This window comes from Megalobrama amblycephala, linkage group LG22 (assembly GCF_018812025.1).
Source record: "Megalobrama amblycephala isolate DHTTF-2021 linkage group LG22, ASM1881202v1, whole genome shotgun sequence".
Taxonomy (NCBI): domain Eukaryota; kingdom Metazoa; phylum Chordata; class Actinopteri; order Cypriniformes; family Xenocyprididae; genus Megalobrama; species Megalobrama amblycephala.
Window position 1 is genome coordinate 19,567,900 of NC_063065.1, and position 23,810 is coordinate 19,591,709.

General features: G+C 37.5%; 1 protein-coding gene across 12 annotated transcripts in view; it reads right to left on the reverse strand.

Annotated features, from left to right (window-relative positions):
* si:ch211-285f17.1 (sickle tail protein homolog) overlaps window positions 1–23,810 on the reverse strand; it is a 174,049-nt gene that overhangs the window by 47,951 nt on the left and 102,288 nt on the right. For 8 of the 12 annotated variants that reach the window (XM_048174758.1, XM_048174757.1, XM_048174756.1 and 5 more), the window contains exons 2-3: window positions 20,474–20,766; window positions 110–196 (exon numbers count right to left, since the gene is read on the reverse strand). In XM_048174758.1, coding sequence (XP_048030715.1) covers window positions 110–196; window positions 20,474–20,766 — 380 coding nt within the window. Of the gene's footprint in view, window positions 1–109; window positions 197–14,152; window positions 14,413–14,453; window positions 16,329–20,473; window positions 20,767–22,870; window positions 23,157–23,810 lie in introns of those variants that run through there. The other 4 variants (XM_048174759.1, XM_048174755.1, XM_048174762.1 and 1 more) reach the window with 4 other exon arrangements.

Here is a 23,810-nt window from a genome sequence, read left to right on the forward strand (position 1 = left end):
ATCAAGTCAGTTAATTAGTTTCAAATGAATATGTTTTTCCATGTTAGGTGATTTTGTGGTTTTGTTAAACACACATGCATCACACTCTCTCATTCGTGCTAGTACTGACTCTGCGTGAACCAACGTTCTGGATTTTCATCAGATATCTTTGAATGTCTATCTCAGAGTGCAGAGCGGACAACATCCCCTGAAATAACTATTAGAACAGAGAGAAAGAGATACAGAATATGAAGGCAAAAACATTGATGAGGAACACATGCATAATAGAACAGAAAATGTGGAATTTAGCAGAGAGGAATGATGTTCGTGTTTGAAAATGCCCACAAACCCAGCAGCTCATGAGCACCTTTGCTGTAAACATTTTATAACCTTCAAAACCCGCCCAATTGCTTCTCAAAACTATCCCAAACATAGCCCAATTGGGTTTCAGGAGTGTCTCTGAATACAAACACATTTGTTTACAAGACATTCAAAAAGAATGACAGAATATTAATTTTTGAGTGAACTATTCCTTTAAAGTCAGGTAGAAGGAATCAGTTTCAGTCAAATTTTATGAGTCATGACATCTGATACAAAGCTCTTTTGATATTTAAATTGCCTGATGCATTATTAAAAGTCACTGAATGTATGAAAGAGCAGATCTCTTGACACTGAAACACCCACACACCTGCGGTTTCTTGTAATTTAGATGTTTATTCATCTCTTTGATATAAGGTAGCAAAAGAGAGAGTTTGAACTTCACCAGATGAAACAGGATCATATCAGAACTTTCCAGACCACAGCAAAGTGTCCTGGAGTTCTTTTGAGGAAAGGAGGCGGGAAATTAGATCCACAACCACCAACACAATGATATTCAGTGGGCACGCACAAGACAGGAACTGTCAACTGACTGATGACAATACAGGCTCAAGGGTGTGTTTGTGTGTGTGTGAGTCACCACAGGTTAGATCCTATTCTCAGACCTCTTCTATAATTAGCTTAAAGGTTCATCATGAGTTCAAAAAGCAAAGTTACACATAAAATATCAAAAACAAGAAATACCAAATCAACACAATAATGTAGCTTAAATACTGGTCAATACTATTCATTTTAGTTAAACTGTTTAGAATAATAGCAAAAAAAAAAAAAATTATATTAAAAAAATAAATTATAATTATCACTTAGAAAATATGATTGTTCATAATAATTGGTTAAAACAGTAGTTATAGAATGTTAAATTTATAGTATATTATAGTATATATAGTATGTTAAAATAGTACAATAAAATAATCAAAGTATGCTAAAAATACTACAATAAAATAGTATGATAAAATAAGCATAGTACGATAAAAAGAGTAAAATAAAACAAAAAGACTGAATAATCATATTGTTTAAAATAGTACAATAAAATAATCACACTAAATTTATAATAAAAAATGATAAAATATTCATAGTATGTTAAAAATTGTACAATAAAATAGTACGATTGAAAAATCATAATTTAAAAAAAATACAATAAAATAGTATGATAAAAAAAATCATAGTACGCTAAAAGAGTACAAAAAAATATTACTTTAAAAATGCTACGATAAAATAGTATGAAAAAATTAGGGCTGACCGATATATCGCATGCGATTGTCACGCGCATTTCGTCAGTAAAGCCGGTTCCCTGATTACCGCTAAATCGCCATCACCTGCTTTCAAATGGAGCGGCATTTAATAGACAGAGCCGCAGATCACTAAAAAGCCACGCAATATCGCGTTCATTATTGAAGGCGATTCATCTGCGATATGAGCGCGATATTGCGTGGCTTGTCAGTGATCTACGGCTCTGTCTATTAAATGCCGCTCCATTTGAGAGCAGGTGATGGCGATTTAGCGGTAATCAGGGAACCGGCTTTACTGACAAAATGCGCGTGACAATCACATGCGATATATCGGTCAGCCCTAGAAAAAGTAATCTTAGTATGTTAAAAATAGTATACCGGAGGTGATAGGATGATGCCAGTTAATTTTAGAAATATGTATCTGTGCATGTTTTTAGAGCTACTATTGCCCACAACATGCCATTAACATTCCTATTGACCTCAATAGCAGTTGCATGTCACCGCAAACGGTTGCAATAAAGGTAATAAAAGTATCGATTTGCAGCAGTATCAAGATTTATTAAACAGAACTCAAAATACTCAGAAGAAAACAGAAAAACCGCTATAAACTTAACGTAAAACACGAGAACTGAACTGAAACAAACATGGAGCTTAAAGGCACAATATGTAATTTTCACCACTAGAGGTCACTTATTCAAAACAAAGGCGTAGCTTGATGAATAAGCGTGGGAATCATAGGCGCTGCCGTCTTCAGCTCCACAGTCGATGGAAAGGAATCCGACAGACTTGGGCAGAAATCATGTTCAAGGATGAGCTAACGTATTAAAGTTTTACTAACGTTACGGTGGTATGAAGCAGGATGGGTCTAGAGCCGTGGGAGCGGGATGAGGCCGCTAGAGAGAATGCTAATGATAGGCATCTGCGATGCACACCGATCTCGAGTTCAGCTCTGTTTTATTATGTTTTTTTTATGCTTTTAAATTATTTAATTAAGCTTAATGTGGGGTAATGCAGCATTGTTTTACATGGTTAAAACAATCATTAATACATTTAAGTGTGTTGAAAGTTATAACATTACTCTGTGTGTTTGCTCGATTGCTGGTATAACAGACTTATTTCATTTTGCAGTAATCTAGATCGATATTAGTAAAACTGGAAATCGAAGGAAGCACGCATATGACGTCATTGACAGGCGATGCAATGACACGGTCCATGTCCTGTTTAAAATTGCTGATTTCTCTGGATTTAAACATTGTTGGAAATATCTGGGATAATGTAATTACACAAGTCAACAAAATATAACACTGTTCTAGTGGTTTTTGGATATTTTAATCAAAAAATCTTACATATTGTGCCTTTAAATACACAGTCCAAACTAATCAACAAAATGGACAACAGGAGCAAATGATAATCAAACAATGAGAAACCATAGTAACTAACTGAAACACAGGAAACTGAACTAAACACGTGAAAACTCACCCAAACATACAAAGAACAAAGATACACAAACTATCCCTTGCATTACACAGCTAACACATGTTTGTTAGAAGGTCTGTAAAGCATTGTGTGTGTGTGTGTGTGTGTGTGTGTGTGTGTGTGTGTGTGTGTGTGTGTGTGTGTGTGTGTGTGTGTGTGTGTGTGTGTGTGTGTGTGTGTGTGTGTGTGTGTGTGTGTGTGTGTGTGTGTGTGTGTGTATTCCACCCAGCAGACATTATGATAAGAATGTCGCCTCTCCTGAATACAGCAAGATATTGTAACAAACACAGCACTGCATAAACTACTGCTCCGGAAGTGGTTTGGTCAAACAGGTTTCAGTATCTACAAATGCACGTGTGAATGATATAGTTATGCTAACCCACTTATCTTTATTCACTTTATGGTTATCAATGTGGAAATTGTGGCTAACAAAATAGCGAGTAACATTCATATCTGCAGCTGTAAGAATGAAAAGAAGGTTTGTGTGAGTTGACATGATTGATAAAGATACAGAGATAAGGAGTACAGTGCCTCTACTATGTATGTACTTGAATACTGCTTTGGCAATATTGCAAAGTCTTTATAGTCAAGCCAATAAGGCTTGTCATGAGAGACAAAAAAGAAAAGCAATAAAAAAGTGATAACCGCAACGGATACCACAACTGGCTCTGCCAGTTGTTATACCCTTTTTGTGAGCATGATACTTCAGTTATGCTGGGATTCCCCCCGCTGAAAGAGTAATGTGACATCAGCTATACTCATTATGGACAAAACACACTCACACACACAAGATGCATTGGAATCCATGATCTTTTGCCACAACACACTCAAAAACAAAACCAGGTGTGTATTTTACATTTCCTTGAAGTTTCTTTCCTAAGGTTCACTTATAATGTTAGTTAAGGTTTCTTGCAGCAACATCAATCCTAATCTTAGTTCTACATGTCCACTTCCACCCTCTCTTTGGTCCTTAGAATTAAACAGACTGTTTTTGCTACTGTACCTTTAATAATCTACTATAACCTTTAAAGGTTAGTTCACCCAACAATGAAAATCAAAGTCATTTATTACTCACCCTAATGTCGTTGCAAACCTGTAAGACATTCGTTTGTCTTCGGAACACAAATGAAGATCTTTTTAATGCGCTTTCTGTCCCTCCATTGACAGTCTATGCAACTGTGAGTGCTTTGCTTGCACAAAACATCTCAATAGAAATAATTTACCACTTTATATGCAAAATATTAATCTCCAAAACACGTTCACGAGAGCACCATGACACATGCATGCTGTGTTGAAGCGAGAGCAGATGATGTGAACGCACATTGGAGATTAATATTTTGGAAATAAAGTGGTAAATTTGCGTCATAAAATTGAGGTTGAACCACTGGAGTCGCATGGATTACTTTTATGATGTTTTTGCTACCTTTCTGGGGCTTGAAAGTGGTAGTTGCATAGACTGTCAGTGGAGGGAGAGAAAGTTCTCATATTTCATTAAAAAGATATTCATTTGTGTTCTGAAGATGAACAAAAGTTTTTCGGGTTTGGAACGACATGAGGGTGAGTAATTACAGAATTTTCATTTTTGGGTGAACTAACTATTTAAATACCTTCTATATGGAAATTATGTGTTGCGATTGGCTAACCTTTTATATGTGAAATGAGTAACAATGCCAAGTTGCTGGACACTTAAAAGTTGTTTATATGTAAATATGGGCAGTCATATGTTAATACGCTCACGGCTGTGTCGTTAACACTGTAATGATGTCTAAATGGCCCATTTTCTGTTTAGTTTAAAAAAAAAATTCTGGATGGACTGGAGATTTGTGCTGAAAAAAAGTAGTTACGTAGTTCATTGAACTCTTTTATTTCAAGAGAATAATAATAATATTATTACAATATATAATTATTACAATTTAATAAATAAAATAATTGTTTTCTAATTTCTAATTGTTTTCAGCATCATTACTCCAGTCTTTAGCATCACATGATCCTTCAGAAATCATTCTAATGTGCTAAGTTATCATATTGATATCATATTGCTTAGTATTTTTGTGGAAACAGTGATACCGTGAAGTTCAAAAGAACAGCATTTATTTGAAATATAAGTATTTTGTAATATTATAAATGTTTTTACTGTCACTTTTGGTCAATTTAATGCATCCTTGCTGAATAAAAGTATTTATTTATTTTAAAAAATCTCATTGACCCCATACTTTTGAATGATAGTATATAAGAAACAAGAAGAACATAAAAGTCTTCATTAACTCCTGTGTGTGAGATGTTCTGGGGGAGCAAAAACAAAAAGCTCTTTTTTCTTATACAACCCTACATTGGACACACATAATAACACACACATCCATGCAGTATACACACTTAAACACATTCGATTCCCAGTGCTGGTTTAGTCTACTAGAAAGAACAAGTTGAACTGACCTCAGTGCTGACATGACCCCTGAAATATCCAATCATGGTGTGTTTATACTATACTATAGATGTGCTCATACTAACAGTGATTAAATCACTAGAGGTATGAAGGTTTTGTCCCACTAGTTGCTCGTAGTTTCTACACAACTGTAGTATCCAACTGCATCAGAAGGCGGATCTACTATCTATCTGCACTCCCATTGGCTGTCACTATATCATGACATTTGCATAAAATTAAATTTACTCTACCACCTCAAACACCAACTGCCACTTAAAAATGAATGACCTCCAGTCACTTCAATCTTAAGCAAAATATGGGAAAATTGAATCTTTAAAAAGTACTAAAAGTTCACATTTACGCAGCTATCCCACCATCACGAAAAGACCAAGTGTATGTAGAGCAATCCGATCAACTACCAGCAAAACCACCTCATTTAACAATCCAAATATTTTCTTTCCTAAATCAGACACATAATCTTATCAGTTATGCAATAACAGGCCTAGAGTTTGCTATCGCCTGCACACACAGCAGGCCTGCAGATACTGTATCTAAATCCTGTTGAATCAAGAGCATCTGGAAAAGTCCATCTGTTCTTGTTTTGGTCTGGTGAAAGGTATAAAGGCCATTTTCCTCTTTTCCTTTTATGCCGGTTCTTCTCTCTCTCTTTTCTGAGGGGAAAGGGCAGCACAGGAACATATGAGGGGTGAGGTTACAGTCTGTTTGGGCCAAACAGAACCAGATGGCGGCTCTGTTTTTTCCGCTCACAAAGTCTTGTGACAGGCTTTCACCACGCCGATGCTTGAGGTCTCGTCCGCACGCAAAGGTGGTACACAGATGTTCCGCAAGGAGGTGTGTCTGTGTGTGTGTGTGTTGATAAACATCTAAGCGATCCAACACATCAGCACCTTGGCAGGAAAATATCACACACACAGATGGGTTTGGGCATGTTTGCTGACTCTGCAGGTTCATCTTTCATATAACACAGAGGAATTTTTAGCTGGGGTGTCAGTGAGTCTGTCAGTGATGGTGCAAAAGTTGTTCAAATTTATCCTTTTTAGAACAAGAATATGAACTATAGCTGGATTGTATGTAGTAAACACACACACACACACACACACACACACACACAAAATATATATGTATATTAATCAGTATTTTTTTACTTATTTTCCAGTAAAAATATCTAAATAATATACATTTACCAGAGAAATTATTAAGATACATTTTATTAGAGTACATATTTTAAATTTTAATTATTAAATTAGATTTTACTTATCTCACTTGAATTTTTTTCTTGTTTTATGTATAAACAACTTATGGAATTTAAATATTAGCCTACATTCAGTTTTGCTTCTCAAGTAATCTTAACCCTTTAAGTACATGTAGTTAATTAATAATACTCAGTACTTATTTGTATAATTACACTGTAACAATGTCACCTTAACATACAGTGCAAGTGATATTTTTACTGGAAACAAGACAAAACTGCTGATAAGAAAATTGATTTGTTGTTTTTTGTAGTGCAGTACATTCTTATTCACAAATGAAAACCATATAATTTATGATCACATATTGTGTGTATAAATAAAATGTGAAAATACATTAATGCTCCAAGTTAGATGCATAAAACCATGAAAAATATGTAATGCATCAGCTGCCAACAAAGACTGTAGTACTCTCTATTCATTTAATACATTTCACAGCGATTGAGAAAAAAAAATGCTTAAAAACTGTGGCCCCAGACATAAGGACTATAATATAGTAACTAACTGATTGCATCTTGACCCCTCTTGATGATCTTAACCCCCATAACCCTGAACTGTCTCTAGACATTACATCCCTGTCTGGAGGATTAAACTTCCATTGTCCTCATGTGTCAATCAAAGGGCAAAAGTAACCACACTCAGACACTCCCCTTTTCAAAAACATTTGAACTGACATTGACAAATAGGGTCTAGTCACATCATGTGTTTTTACAAATGGGATAGCTATCTGATTTTTTAAAACAGTTCCATTTACACTTGGCCACATAAATGTGTCTCTGCAAAACAAATATAAATCCGATCTTTAATTCCCACACTACATTCAAATGTAAAGAAGTTCATGTCAACGAAAGCAACATATTTGAGCTGCATTTTATTTATCATCACCACAATAGGGGAGAGAGAGAGTGGCATCAGCACTGCTAAGATAACTTTAGTGTCATTACTTTTAATGAAGATGATTGTGTGTTGAGCTTTCAGTTTCATTTGTGGCAGTTTGCGTTGAACAGATATTCAGCGGCAATGCGTGTTGCAGTAGCGCTGTCATATCTATAACATGCCATATAGCCTATAACACACTCTCACACGTTTATTTTTTTATATTTTGGGAGGAGTAAAATTTACATATGTGGTTCCAACAACCAGATGCGTTTACACTTGTCCAGTTTAGTCCGGAATGCATCCCAAACCACCTCCTGAAGTGGCCTGAGTGATCAAATTTAAATCCGTCTTGAGTTTCGGAGGGCATTTACACCAGGTCTTTTCAAGATCGGACAGCTATCCGATCAGAGAAAACGCATGAAGTGACCAGGTGTAAACAGGTCCATAGACACACACTGATAGAAACAGAATGATACTAGCTATTTTAATAATACTGACACTGTCTGTGTCAGCTTCATTCAAGAAGTATAATGTAATCATCAGCAATTTCATGGTCTGACTGGAAAATGGGCTGTTTTCCTACTATTTCTGCTAACCTTGGCGGTTTGAACTGTATCAGAAAAAGGAGAGAAAGAGTCTAAATGGAAAAGGAAGGAATGTGCTGACACATCATTAACCTTGAGTATGTGTGTGTGTTGTAGCATAACTGAGAAATTATTGTGCAGAAAAGGTTATACTGTGGCATTTTAGTACTCAAAAATGACCCTTTAATATATACACTTGATCAAAAATACAGTAAAACAGTTATATTGTGAAATATTATAACAATTTGGAGTAACTTTTTTCTATTTTAATATGTTTTGAAAATGTCATTAATTAATGAATTTTCAGCAGCCATTGCTCCAGTCTTCAATGTCACACGATCCTTCAGAAATCAGTCTTATATGCTGATTTTTTTTTTTTTTTTTCAAAATTCTTCAAAAGTTCAAAAGAACAGCATTTATTTCAAATAGAAATCTTTTGTAACATTATAAATGTCTTTACTGTCACTATTGATCAATTTAATGTATCCTTACTGAATGAAAGTATTAATTTCTTTCCGAATATATATATATATATATATATATATACACAACCTGAATTCCGGAAAAGTTGGGACGTTTTTTTTAAATTTGAATAAAATGAAAACTAAAAGACTTTCAAATCACATGAGCCAATGTTTTATTCACAATAGAACATAGATAACATAACAAATGTTTAAACTGAGAAATTTTACACTTTTATGCACAAAATGAGCTCATATCAAATTTGATGCCTGCTACAGGTCTCAAAAAAGTTGGCACGGGGCAACAAATGGCTGACATTTTTGAAAAGATTTAGCTGGGAGAACATCTAGCAACTAATTAAGTTAATTGATATCAGGTCTGTAACATGATTAGCTATAAAAGGGATGTCTTAGAGAGGCAGAGTCTCTCAGAAGTAAAGATGGGCAGAACTGTGAAAGAGTGCGTAAAAAGATTGTGGAATACTTTAAAAAAAAATGTTCCTCAACATCAGATCCTCAACATCATCTACAGTGCATAACATCATCAAAAGATTCGGAGAAACTGAAGAAATCTCTGTGCGTAAGGGACAAGGCTGAAGACCTTTATTGGATGCCCATGGTCTTTGGGTCCTCAGACGACACTGCATCACTCATGATTGTGTCAATGGCATTACTAAATGGGCCCAGGAATACTACCAGAAACCACTGTCGGTAAACACAAGCTGCCGTGCCATCTGCAGATGCCAACTAAAGCTCTATCATGCAAAAAGGAAGCCATATGTGAACATGGTCCAGAAGCGCCGTTGTGTCCTGTGGGCAAAAGGCTCATTTAAAATTGACTGTTTCAAAGTGGAAAAGTGTTCTATGGTCAGATGAGTCCAAATTTGACATTCTTGTTGGAAATCACAGACGCCATGTCCTCCGGGCTAAAGAGGAGGGAGACCTTCCAGCGTGTTATCAGCATTCAGTTCAAAAGCCAGCATCTCTGATGGTATGGGGGTGCATAAGTGCATACGTTATGGGCAGCTTGCATGTTTTGGAAGGCACTATGAATGCTGAAAGGTATATAAAGGTTTTAGAGCAACATTAAATGAAAAATACATCAAAAACAACCACAAACTCTTCAGCAGCTGGAAACCTATATCAGGCAAGAAAGGAACCAAATTCTAAGACCAAAACTCCAGAAACCCATAACCTTGATGCCCATACATCTTCAAACTGTTTTGAAAATAAGAGGAGATGCTACACTATGGTAAACAACTGTAACTGTAGCAGGCATCAAATTTGAAATTAGCTCATTTTGTGCATAAAATTGTAGAATTTCTCAGTTTAAACATTTGTTATGTTATCTATGTTCTATTGTTAATAAAATATTGGCTCATGTGATTTGAAAGTCTTTTAGTTTTTATTTTATTCAAATTTAAAAAACGTCCCAACTTTTCCAGAATTCGGGTTGTATATCACTGTTCCCAATCTCAAACTACAGCTTTAACCAAACTAGCTCCACTCAGCAAAATGAAACTCCTCATCTTGGTCTTTGGTCTGGTACTGATCCACAAAGAAAGGGCCTGGTCAACCTCAACCTCAGAGAGGACAGTCACTTACTCACCCCTCTCATCACTGGACACTGGCTACTGCCACACACTCACATATGAAAAACGCACAGATACACACACACACACACACACACACACACACACACACACACACACACACACACACACACACACACACACACACACACACACACAATGACTCAAAAGGGCACAAGAAGAAAGAGAAATTGTATCTTTCAGATAACACGATAAGAGAAGGTGTGGGTGAGAGAGAAGAGTGGAACAGAGCAGAATAAAAGAAAAAGAGGAAACAAATACTAACAGAATTAGTCACTACACTGAGGTATATATATGCTGAAAATGACTTTTCAAACCTGTCTAACAAAACACTTCTGCGAACACTTAGCATTGCTCACACCTTCTCTATGGGGTTACCATTTTACACATTCTCAAAAAACTTGATGTAATTGAATACATTTTCACTTATATAAACAGAGATATGAAATAAGAGAGAAAAATGAATATCTTTATTCAGCAAGGACACATTAAATTGATCAAAAGTCAGTAAAGACATTTATAAAGTTACAAATGATTTAAATAAATGCTGTTCTCTTGAACTTTGGCTGCTGAAAATTCAGCTTTGTCATCACGTAAATAAATACCTTTTAGAATATATTAAAGCAGTTATTTTAAATTACAATAATACTTTTACTGTATTTTGATTTGCTTTGAACTTAAGAGACTTCTTTCAAAAACATCTTATCTACATTCCACCTATTTCCATATACTGCATTTCACTGACAAACAAATGTGAATTGAGCACCCAATGCACAAAATAAGGGTTCCAAACTTTAATTGTCTAATCAGAAAATTTTTAAAAAGTTTTCAACTTCACTAAACAGCTCTGATTTGCTTGACATCATCAACGCTTGTGACTGGGTCACCAGAGACTGATGTTAAGTGAAAGTGACGTGATGGAATTTGTGCTCATCCAAGTGCACACACACAGTAGTGAACACAAACCGGGAGCATTGGGCAGCCAGTTTTTGCTGCAGCGCCTGGAGAGTGATTGGGGGTTAGGTGCCTTGCTCAGGGGCAATGAGAGTGGAAGAGAGCGCCGTTTATTCACTCCCCCCACTTACATTTCCTGCCGGTACTGAGACTTGAACCCACAACCTTTTAAGTCCGACTCTCTAACCATTAGGCCACAACTGCAAATTGTTAATACAACATTTATTTACCTCCTCTTAAATGTTATGTGCAAAGTTCCATTTAAAAAAAAAAAACATCAAGAAGACGCCCCATTGTTCTTATTCTGTACAGTGATTTCCACATAATGGAAGTATCTCTCACCCACCATAATACTGCATAGCAGGCCGGCTCCTCTGCACATCATGCTTAAATGAGCATCAAATCCCCATCAGAGCAGCTGCCATTGTATTTGCATGGCCCTGTGAAATTGGACCATTCATGGGAAGGAAGCAGCCAAACATGCAAAACTGAAACTGCACTCACTCTTTGAACTGACAGCGTCTCCAGTGTGAGCTCATGACCCCGGAATGACCCACAACTGAACATTTTAATATATCAATTCACTCATGTCTGCTCTCGGTAGACAACGGAAATGATGGAGAGCTGGGAAGGTGCCAAGCAGTTGATCTGTGACCAGCCGGGGTTGTTGCACTAAGTTAAACTGCACTGAAGAAGCTGGCCCCAGATCAGGACTGCACCATCATCAAGAAAACTGTGCTAATACTGTGCTTCTCTTTTCTGACACCCAACAACTCAATAATACAGTACAGTTGGTGCAAATAATTATGCAGTATAATTAGTGTTTCAAACATAAACAACAGTGTCTCATTCAACCACTAATTAGTAGAACATTCTTCTTTCTAAAGAATGTAAAAATTAATCTTACACTTCTAATCAGCCTAATGTCTGGCACCAAGCCTAGATTCCACCCAGAATGCACAGCCCTATGTGAGCGATACAGTCATTGCATTAGCTGTCAAAATCTACAACAGGAAGAAATCTTAGTGAAGCTTTCAAAACAGGTCCAAACGGCTTTTTTAATAGACTATAACACGGCTCATTTAATTTGAAAGCAAATGCTGACAGCTTCTTTACAGCACTATAGATGTTCTAAAGGGCTATATGTTTTGTCAGGTCACCTGAAAAATTAGCTTCATGTTGTAATACCTAATTTAACCAACATGGGCACATTGGGCGCGTTTTTGCAAAGCTCCAAAAAATTGCATACAATTGACAGTTCGCAAAGATCCGCCCCCTTTAGTTACTGTTGCTACGTCCGACAAGCCATGCCGATCTCTCGCCACACATAATGTTCTCACGCAGTGAAAAATACATGGCAGAGCAAAGAGGACACTGACAATGCGTCAATAGACAAGACAGGGCAGGTTACTTTTGATATGAAATTTCAAAACTTTCATTTTTAAAGAAATTTAAACAATAAATACCGTTTTGTGGCTCTGTAATTTGTCGTGACAGATCGCTGTAGCACCTCGGTTTAAGTGGCTCGTGAACCGATCATCTCTTCCTACTGGTTAATTTATAGCATCAAATAAACATGAATGAACATCAGAAGGAATGTTGTTTCAATCGCAGAAAGATGTCAGTACACACCATTTTTCAAGTTCAAGTCCACCTACGTTAATCTGCTAACTCCCCTGACTGCTATGTCGGACAAAATGGTGGATTCAGCGTTATGATTGGTTAGATCGCCTGTCAATCAAACTCCTGGCGAAGGGTGAATTCACTGTAGTTTCCAGATGAAATGAACGCTAGTGGCAGTAAAACACCAACAACTTTTATTTATTTTCAGACAAATTATTACTAAACCAGACTATTGATTAATAAAGAATTATTTTATACGCTCCCTTCCACAATACTATGTTACACAACAGTGCATGATTTGTAAAATAACACTTTTTCACGTTTGCTTCACATAACCAGCACCATAAGTTTGGCTTTTCTGATGTAGTAAACTTGCTCAATAGCTTACCTGGTACGGCATTGTACTTGCTATCAGAGTTGGGAGTAACGCATTACAAAAGCAATTATATTACAGTAACATATTACTTTTTGCTGTAGTAACATAACGCATTACTAATAAAATTTGGGCAATATTATACTCGTTACAATCTCAGTCAACAAAGCATTTTAACCCGAAATTAGGTGGTGTTAGTTTTATTTTTACCAACACCGCAAGACATTCCAGCACCAGAGAAAAAAATCTGCGGGTAAAATGTTCCTGCTTCTGGAATTCGAAGGTTGAGATCGGATTCTACTTTTGTGAGATGGACATAGCTACTCCCATTATTTTCAGAGAAAAGGACAAGAACTACATAATTCCGTGGTTATTTTGGTATAAGTAACTCAAAAGTAACGCAAAAGTAGTGTAACACATTACAATTCAGAGACAGTAATATTGTAATGTAATTACTTTCAAATAAAAATGACAGTAACTACTAATGTATAACGTATTACATTTTGGAAGTAACTTGCCCAACTCTGCTTGCTATGCAGTGTGCCCAGGCACGACCTAGCAAACACAGAACGTTCCCCTAACCATTTAGAACCAAATAAGAACGTTCTGCGTTCAAAAGCCCCGCCCCCATCCCATAATTCGTAACTGGGACCCAGCCAGTTGAAGCTAACCTACAAACTGTAAATTGTAAACAGCACACTCCAACAACAAACCCAAAAGCCTGGGCTCCACACCTCATATCTTCCCACGCAGACAAGAGCAGGAAAAACAACACAAAACCACATCTCAAGAAGTCTATCATTGTTTATCATCTGAAACAGGCATGATGGAACAGCCAACGAAATACATCCAAACGATGCCTAAGAAGTTTACAAACACCCCACGACCCACTCCAAACGCCCACTGAGCACACCTGTATGGAAACAGCAGATCCCTGCCATTGTCTTCCTTTTCGTCCGCATCTTTATAGCCGTGTCACACTCCAGAATGAATCGCATATCGGGTTACTTACTGCAACAGTAACATACAGAACAGCAAACATGCGCGCGCCTTCTCTAGTTACAGAACGCGCTGAGTTCAGAAGTTTCCGAACAAGACTGGAGACGCTCGCGTGATCATCAGCGTGCGTGCTGGCGAATGCATTGAGTTTATAAAATAGACTGCAAGTTTTTTTTTTTTTTTTTTTTTTAAAGTATGATGAATTGTTACATTACCTTATTCAACAAACAATCGTCCTCAGTTGAGACTCATTCTCATTAATCCCATGATTTGGAAGGACGTTGAATACTAGTATCCCTATTAGATCCCTATTCCTGGAGAAAGTACAGTTCGCGCAATGTAGTGCCCGAGAGCGAGTGTTTGAGTGTGTGTGTCGCGCGCCCCTCCTCTACGCGCTTTACCCCAGCAGCTCTCTGCGCGCTCACCTACTTGTAAACCGAGCCAAGCCTGTTCTTACATCACACATTACTATGGTGACTTCAAATCCCTATAACTCGCCACCCAAAATACCTGGCGGATCATCACACAAATAGGACAATTACTTTGAACAACTAAATGTGATTAACAAAATTAATTTAAAACACCTATGTTTTTATTAGAGTTACAACCCATTCAGCACTACTGAATGGGTTGATTTCAACTACTCAACTAGATTTCAACTACTTTCATTAATAATATCATATTAAGGTTTGAAACAAATAGTCCAAAAAAACGCTTAAATACTACCCATGTTTAAACAACACATGATGCAACACTTCCCGGGCTCTCCTACTTTTGATTTAGTGTGAGGTGGAGGACAGGTGAAGGCTTACACAACTAAACTAAATACTAAACTCCTTGTGTTGTTGTGCAATTCAGCACATCCCTGCTGATAGTGTTCAATGGTCAGCAATGTGTCAGCTACAGAACGCCCATACAAAATAAAGACAACAGGTCATATGACACATAATGCATCATGGCCTGATTAATGCAGCATTGACCAGTTCAAATACTTATTTACAATCCCCACCTTTAAAACAAGACATGATCTGTGCAATTATTTTATAATAATATGTTTGTGTGAAGTATTGTAAAAGCAAATGATTGACTATACAAATAAGATACGGTTGGTCAAGTGTATGGATGACTGGGCACTAAACCAATCAAAATTCCTCTCTCTCTCCCTCTCCCTGTCTTTCTCTGTGTGCATATCCGCCCACACTGTTACAAACTCACACACTCGCACTCACACTCTACAGCCAAGTACTCTCATTCTTGAGAAGCTGTCAATCACCTCCATTGTTCTGCTGTGTAGGTCTTTAAGGGCAGGTGAGGAGCCTTTTGTTTTCAATCAGAGTAAACACGCAACACTCCCTCACCCGCTGTGGGAAGGCGTTCGGTCCCTGCCCCCACCTTTTCTCTTTAATACCCCCTGGGGCAATCCAAATAACATTCCACAGACCCACTGAGTGGATGAGTATGGGCAAAACAAGTGAAAAGAGTGCATTTTACAGAAAGCATGTTGTTTTAAAGCAATCTTCATATCATAAAATGATATATCCAAAAATGTTATGTATAAATTATCCCGGGTTGTGCTATAAAAGAAACATTTGTTATGTTAAAGCAGAAACATACACTTTAAAATTTGGCCGGTGCTAAACTTTTCTGTCACTTTTCTAAAACATTCTGACTTTAGTGTGAAACAGAACAGAAAATGGAAATTTTAGGGCATGACCTGACAGCAAAAATGTGTCAGTGTGATATATGGCACAGACTTCAGTTCTCACCTCAGGCAACAACGGCTGGACACAAAACACTGAAAATGGATTCTTTCGGCCAAAGGGAGGGAAATATAAAACAAACCTCCACCTGTTCGGAATGAGAGGTCAATCTATTTACAACTGTTTTAAAGGTGCCCTAGAACCCTATTTCACAAGATGTAATATAAGTCTAAGGTGTCCCCAGAATGTGTCTGTGAAGTTTCAGCTCAAAATACCCCATAGATTTTTTTATTATACAATGTTTTAACTGCCTATTTTGGGGCGTAATAAAAAATGCGCAGATTCAGTGTGTGTCCCCTTTAAATGCTCACGCTCCCCGCCCCCAAGCTCGTAACTCTATAATACATTGCATAAACAAAGTTCACACAGCTAACATAACCCTCCAAATGGATCTTTACAAAGTGTTTGTCATGCAGCATATCAGATCATGTAAGTATGGTATTTATTTTGAGGATGTTTACATTTGATTCTGAATGATTTTGATAGTAACAGGACTAAAGCTAAATTTACACACTGTTGGAGAGATTTATAAAGAATGAAGTTGTGTTTATGAATTATACAGACTGCAAGTGTTTAAAAATGAAAATAATGACATGGTTCTGCCTGGTCTCAGTGAATACAGTAAGAAACGATGGTAACTTTAACCACATTTAACAGTACATTAGCAATATGCTAATGAAACATTTAGAAAGACAATTTACAAATATCACTAAAAATATCATGATATCATGGATCATGTCAGTTATTATCACTCCATCTGCCATTTTCGCTATTGTCCTTGCTTGCTCACCTGTAGAACATCTGATGATTTGGCTGTGCTGCTCCAGACGTTAATACTGGCTTGTCTAATGCCTTGAACATGGGCTGGCATATGCAAATATTGGGGGCGTACATATTAATGATCCCGACTGTTGCGTCACGTCTGTGTTATGTTGAGATTCGCCTGTTTTTCAGTGGTCTTTTGCACAAATCAAATTTACATAAGAAGGAGGAAACAATGGTGTTTGAGACTAACTGTATGTCATTTCCATGTACAGAACTCTAATTATTTAACTAAGCAAAGGTAAATTCAATTTTTAATTCTAGGGCACCTTTAAGTACTCTGGGACTCTAGAGTTTGGTTGGTTGGCAGTGAGAAAGAAAACTATTTCACAGTATGCAGCCTTTTAATATCAAAATAATTTATAATATAATAAATGGAGTTAATAATATGAGTCGGCTGAGAGGTGATCCCTGAGGTCATAACTGAAGAATGTGCAGCGTAAGGACAGAAATGCCTGAATGTCATAATTATACACTGAATATGCTTTCATATTGCATATATGCGTCATTCACTGCAGAAACTGCTAACATCACTCAATATGTTTATTGTTTCCTGAAGGGTTTTTTGAGAAAGTAGACCAGATGAAAAGTTTCTCTTCTTTTTACTTCTTTTCTTTACCTCTATAAGATATTAACAGCCACTAGATAACTCAGACCTCAAGATCCGTAACAAAGAAAACCTGTGGACAACCTTTTACTGACCTATGGAAGTCCAATACATATAGAACACACACACACACACACACACACACACACACACACACACACACACACACACACACACACACACACTCACAAGACACTGTTACAACAATGAGATAAGTTTAGTGGCTTTTACTATGATTTTGCTTGGTTCAGTGTAATCATTGCAACCATTCAGTGATAAACATATAACCACTTCAGCTTCTAACTGCATGTAATAAAACGGCGGTTTCCTTAAATCATTCAGCTACTGGTGAATGATCATATTTTTACTTCCTTTTCCTGGTATTGCAACATGCCATATTTGTTTTTCATGTGATATGTTTTCACAGTTTGTATTTTTTCAATTCATCTGTTTCTGTCATGTGATTTTTCCACTCATGTGCCATATTTATGACCATCAGCAGGACAAAGTAATGGCGGTGAAAACAAAAACACATGACCACAGATACCAAGAAAAAAATGTGATCACTGGTTGTGGAAAACATTTTTTCCAGTAAGCACAGAGACCCTTCAAAATCTGATTTTCACAGGTACTGTATATACACTCACTGGCCACTTTATTAGGTACACCTGTACAACTGCTTGTTAATGCAAATATCTCAACAACCGATCACAAGGCAGCAACTCAATGCATTTAGGCAAGTAGACATGGTCAAGATGATCTGCTGAAGTTCAAATTGAGCATCAGAATGGGGAAGAAAGATGATTTAAGTGACTTTGAACATGGCATGGTTGTTGGTGCCAGACAAACTGGTCAGAGTATTTCAGAAACTGCTGATTTTCATGTACAACCATAGGGTTTACAGAGAATGCTCCGAAAAAGAGAAAATATCCAGTGAGCAGCAGTTCTGTGGGCGAAAATGCCTTGTTGATGCCAGAGGTCAGAGAAGAAAGGCCAGACTTGAGCCGATTAAAAGGCAACAGTGACTCAAATAAGCACTTGTTACAACAAAGGTCTGCAGAAGAGCATCTCTGAACACACAACACGTCGAACCTTGAAGCAGATGGGCTACAGCAGCAAAAGACCACACTAGTGCCACTCCTGTCAAATAAGAACAGGAAACTGAGGCTACAGTTCGCACTGGCTCCCCAAAATTGGACAACGGAAGACGGAAAAAACATTGCCTGGTCTGAGTCTCAATTTCTGCTGCAACATTCAGATGGTAGGGTCGGCATTTGGCTTAAACAACATGAAAGCATGGATCCATCCTTCCTTGTATCAACGGTTCAGGCTGCTAGTGGTGTGGGGGATATTTTCTTGGCACACTTTGGGCCCCTTAGTACCAATTTATCGTCGTTTAAACACCACAGCCTACTTCTTGCTGACCATGTCAATCCCTTTATGACCACAGTGTACCCATCTTCTGATGGCTCCCAGCAGGATAACACACAATGTCGTAAAGCTTAAAGGTGCCCTCGAATGAAAAATTGAATTTATCTTGGCATAGTTAAATAACAAGAGTTCAGTACATGGAAATGACATACAGTGAGTCTCAAACTCCATTGTTTCCTCCTTCTTATATAAATCTCATTTGTTTAAAAGACCTCCGAAGAACAGGCAAATCTCAACATAACACCGACTGTTACGTAACAGTCGGGGTGTACGCCCCAATATTTGCATATGCCAGCCCATGTTCCCAACATTATAATTATGAAAGGCATTAGACAAGGGCAGAACGTCTGGATGTGCACAGCTGAATCAACAAACTAGGTAAGCAAGCAAGAACAACAGCGAAAAATGGCAGATGGAGCAATAATAACTGACATGATCCATGATATCATGATATTTTTAGTGATATTTGTAAATTGTCTTTCTAAATGTTTCGTTAGCATGTTGCTAATGTACTGTTAAATGTGGTTAAAGTTACCATCGTTTATTACTGTATTCACGGAGACAAGAGCCGTCGCTATTTTCATTTTTAAACACTTGCAGTCTGTATAATGCATAAACACAACTTCATTCTTTATAAATCTCTCCAACAGTGTGTAATGTTAGCTTTAGCCACGCAGCATAGCCTCAAACTCATTCAGAATCAACGTAAACAATATAACAGTATACAATACTCACATAATCCGACGCATGCATGCCGCATGCATGACGAACACTTTATAAAGATCCATTTTGAGGGTTATATTAGCTGTGTGAACTTTGTTAAGGCACTGTTTAAGGCAAGCGCTAGCTCTGTGGGCGGAGAGCACGGGATTTAAAGGGGCCACAGCATAAATTGGCGCGTTTATAATGATGCCCCAAAATAGGCAGTTTAAAAAATTAATTAAAAAAAGTCTATGGGGTATTTTGAGCTGAAACTTCACAGACACATTCAGGGGACACCTTAGACTTATATTACATATTTTAAAAACATAATCTAGGGCACCTTTAAATCATCATGACAATGAGTTCACTATACTCAAATGGCCTCCACAGTCACCAGATCTCAATCCAATGGAGCATCTTTGGGATGTGGTGCAAAAGGAGATTTGCATCATGGATGTGCAGCCGACAAATCTGCAAGCAACTGCGTAATGCTCTCATGTCAATATGGACTAAAATCTCTGAGGAATGTTTCCAGCACCTTGCTGAATTTTTGCCACAAATAATTAAGGGAGTTCTGAAGGCAAAAGTGGATCCAGCCTGGTACTAGCAAGGTGTACCTAATAAAGTGGCTCAAACTTGATTATAAATGCATATAATTTTTGAGTTGCCGTTTTAAAAGCCTACATTTTTCTGTAGAAAGTATTGCATAAGTGGTTATTATATGACAAACAAATATAGGTAAATGCACTCTTGTAAAGAGATTTAGCCCAGGGCTGTCATTCATCTGTCATTCAACATTGTTTATGATGCTAAATACACCTATTACCACATTTCATCTATAGATCAGATACATTAGTGAACAACTTCTGGAGCTGACAGTGGCACAACAAACAGTATCGACGGTGGTCTTCACCTGTTCTCGTAGTCTTTCTTGGTGGCCCATGATTGCGGAGGCATGGTGTGGGTACTTCTGCTTCAGATGTTCTAAAAAGGCCTCTCGTTTTTTGTCCATATCTGAGGGCTGCATGGCCAGGATCTCCCGTGAGCTGCGCGCTCCGCCCACAGTGTGTCTACGTGGAGCCCCTGCCCGGGCGGATTTGGGCTCGCAGCGGAAACCAGGGCTGTTAGCGGAGACAACCTGCTGTTTACGGGTCAGGTGTTCGGCGTCTTCACTGGAAGTCACCTTTAGATTACCCTTCAGAGGCTCTGGGGAAAAAGAGATGAAATGAAATAATTAGCTAAGAATTCTTTTCTTGTGAACCTTATCTTCACATATGGGTGTTACGTACATACACACACACACACAGGCTAAATAAACTTTTACAGTTGTCAAACAGATGATTCTCAGATGGAGTGTTGTCAGGACAGGATGGCATGATTTATTAAATAAAGCTGTCAGGTTGATCATCCACAAGGTGAAGTTTCCAAAAGCCAAAAGAAGCAAACATGTCCTAACAAAGCTAACTGTGCACAGCACGCTAGCACTGAACTTTTGCTCATATCAAATGTGACACACACCCACAAGACACGTACATTAAAATATTATTTGAAACTGTTAAATGGAGATACACTTTCTTAGAGGTAATTAAAATTTAATGCTACATTAACACAAGCACATTCAGTCATGTTTAGTGTTTTTACAGAGTCACGGCCGCTAGAAGAATTGTAGAAGTGCAGAAGAGAAAAGACGGTGTCAGCAAAACTACTGTTGGGAATGACCTGCCTCTCTGATGTATTGCCCTCCTTTGTGAAACTGGCACACAGATGTTTGTACCTAACATGGCCATTTTTTCTCAATAATGGGTACTTACACTGATTTTGAGATATGGCCCCAAGAGATTGGTGAGAAACAGTAGGCTAATGTTCACTCTTGCAAAGCGCTCCTGTTGTATACTATAAAAGCCCATCAAAAGGAGAATAAATATCTGAAATTGCCAAGTCAACTCACCTTGTTTATATGGCACTTCATACAATACAGATTGTTTCAAAGCAGCTTTTCAGTGGAAAATAATAAACAATGATGCAAACAGAATTCAATTCTGCTGTAATGCAGCTCCAAAAATCTTCACCTGAACTCAGATCAGAGTTGATTCAGTTAAGTTCAATAGCTGTGTAAAGTTAATCAATTATTAAATTAGTTCAATTCAGCTATAAGTAGGTCTACAGAAGAAGATAGTGTCATTATTCACTTCAAATCACTTCAATGTTGATTCAGTTCAGTTCAATAACTGTGTTGATTTTGCAAAATTAGTCAATTATGAAACAAAGTCAAATCAACTATGTATTAACATGTGTTCCCTTTCATGGGAACTGTCGACGCTACGTCATGGTTCCCATAACGTCATATGACGTAGTGTCTCGTTCCCTTATTCAGGGAACCAGGGTTACACAAGTAACCCGAGACGTTTTGCTCGATCGATTGGATCGCAAGTAGGCGAGGGAGGCACATTCCCATTTACACCTGGTATTTTATTCAGTGTCTTTTGTCCACTTTCAACTACTTCTGTCCTGATTTCTTCAAGGGGAGGGTCTATGGGGCAAAATACGTTTGTGCAATTTACATGAAAAACATACAGAGAACAGCTTTCATTTCTGCTCTGACAGCCGCGAGACCATGGCAAATGCGGTAAGTGCGTGTTAGAAATCAGGAATGGTGAGAGAACATTGTGATTGGTACATTTTTAGTCTTCAAACCGAACTTGGGTCCTCAGCCGACTAAGTTTAAATCCTGTCTTGCTAGCGCGCTTCCCAAAATTTTTACTCATTAGGTCAGTATAGGCGGAGAGTAGGTGGTATTTTGGTGTCTTTTATGCGTTTTCAACTACCTCTTGAAGTGGTTGAAAGTGGCTTTCGTTTTAGACCCCGTTTACACCTGTATTTAGCATCGTCCACTTGTGATCCGATCGAGCAAAACGCATCTTAATACCACCTGTAAACGGTCTATAAAGCAGCTCTGCAGAAAAAAAAAAGTGGTGTCACAGTCATCATCCAGCTCAATTCACCTCAAGTTTTGTTCTCATCCAATAGTGTCAATGCAGTCAAATCAATAATATTACTGAATATTAAGTGCAAGAGTGTAAGGCTGAGAAATCCTGAAACCCATCCTCCTCCCCCGTACCCCTAGTGTCACATGACAGCAATCTATCAGGTCTATTTATAACTGCTAAGCTATACACACACACATTTGTACACACAATCTCAAAGTAAGTCAACAAGAAAATCGAGAAATCCTGTTCCATACAGCAAACATTCAACCCTGTCATTGCAACCTTGTTTTATCACGTGTACATCAGAGTCACGCAGCCCTTACCTTCCCCAGGCAAGTCTGTCCTATTCTCTTCTCCAAGTTCTGCCATGCTCTCCAATACAATGACCATATAGACACTGAATTTGAGAGTCTGTCTGTAGAGAGCAGCTGTTGGCCAGATTCCACAGCCTTTCACATGAGTGAAAGACGCTTTAGCAGTTGACTTTAATGGAGTCTGGATTACTCTCAACACTCGTGATCAACTCTAGAAACTTGTCAATTGAAAACACCCCGCTGAACGCTGAGTGCGGGAGTCTGTGTGTGTGTCCTCATTCCCCGACCTAAAAAGGTGACGGTGACGTTAACGTTCCCATGTAAAGCTTAGCGAGGGGCCCTCGCCAACAGGTGCTAGATCCTTACTTCCTCTCTCCTTCTCTGAATTGCTTTTTTATTATAATTTTCTCTCAATATGTTAACCTTCTTGTCTATATTTTCTGCCATGTACTGCCACTTTTCACAAATGAGCTACAAAATAAAGTAAGAAAATATTTTTTTCAACAAAAGGTCAGTGAAAGGATGTGCTTAACACTTTAGAAAGTAGTGGCAGGAAGTTAAACTAAATGGTCTATGACATCTTTGGTGTTTTTTTTGTTTTTTTAATTTAAAAACCTTTTTTTTTTTAGGTTTGCAACCAAAATGTGATCAGCTGAATCTGGTTTAAAAGAGTGATTTTCTAATTTCTAGAAATAGACATTAAATAAACATAACAATTAAATAAAATATATTAACATGGTTACATGTTTAGGCTAAATTATGTTATTAATCAGTACAGAATAAGTAATATGACATCAAATGTTGGTTACAAGTTATTTATAAACTTTAATTCATAAAATATTTCTCATAAATCATAGGAAAAAAAATGGTTTGATTATTTTTCTAAAAAATAACTTTGGCGACAGGGTTGAATAGTTACAGATCACAGATTTTTCATGTGTTTAAAAAC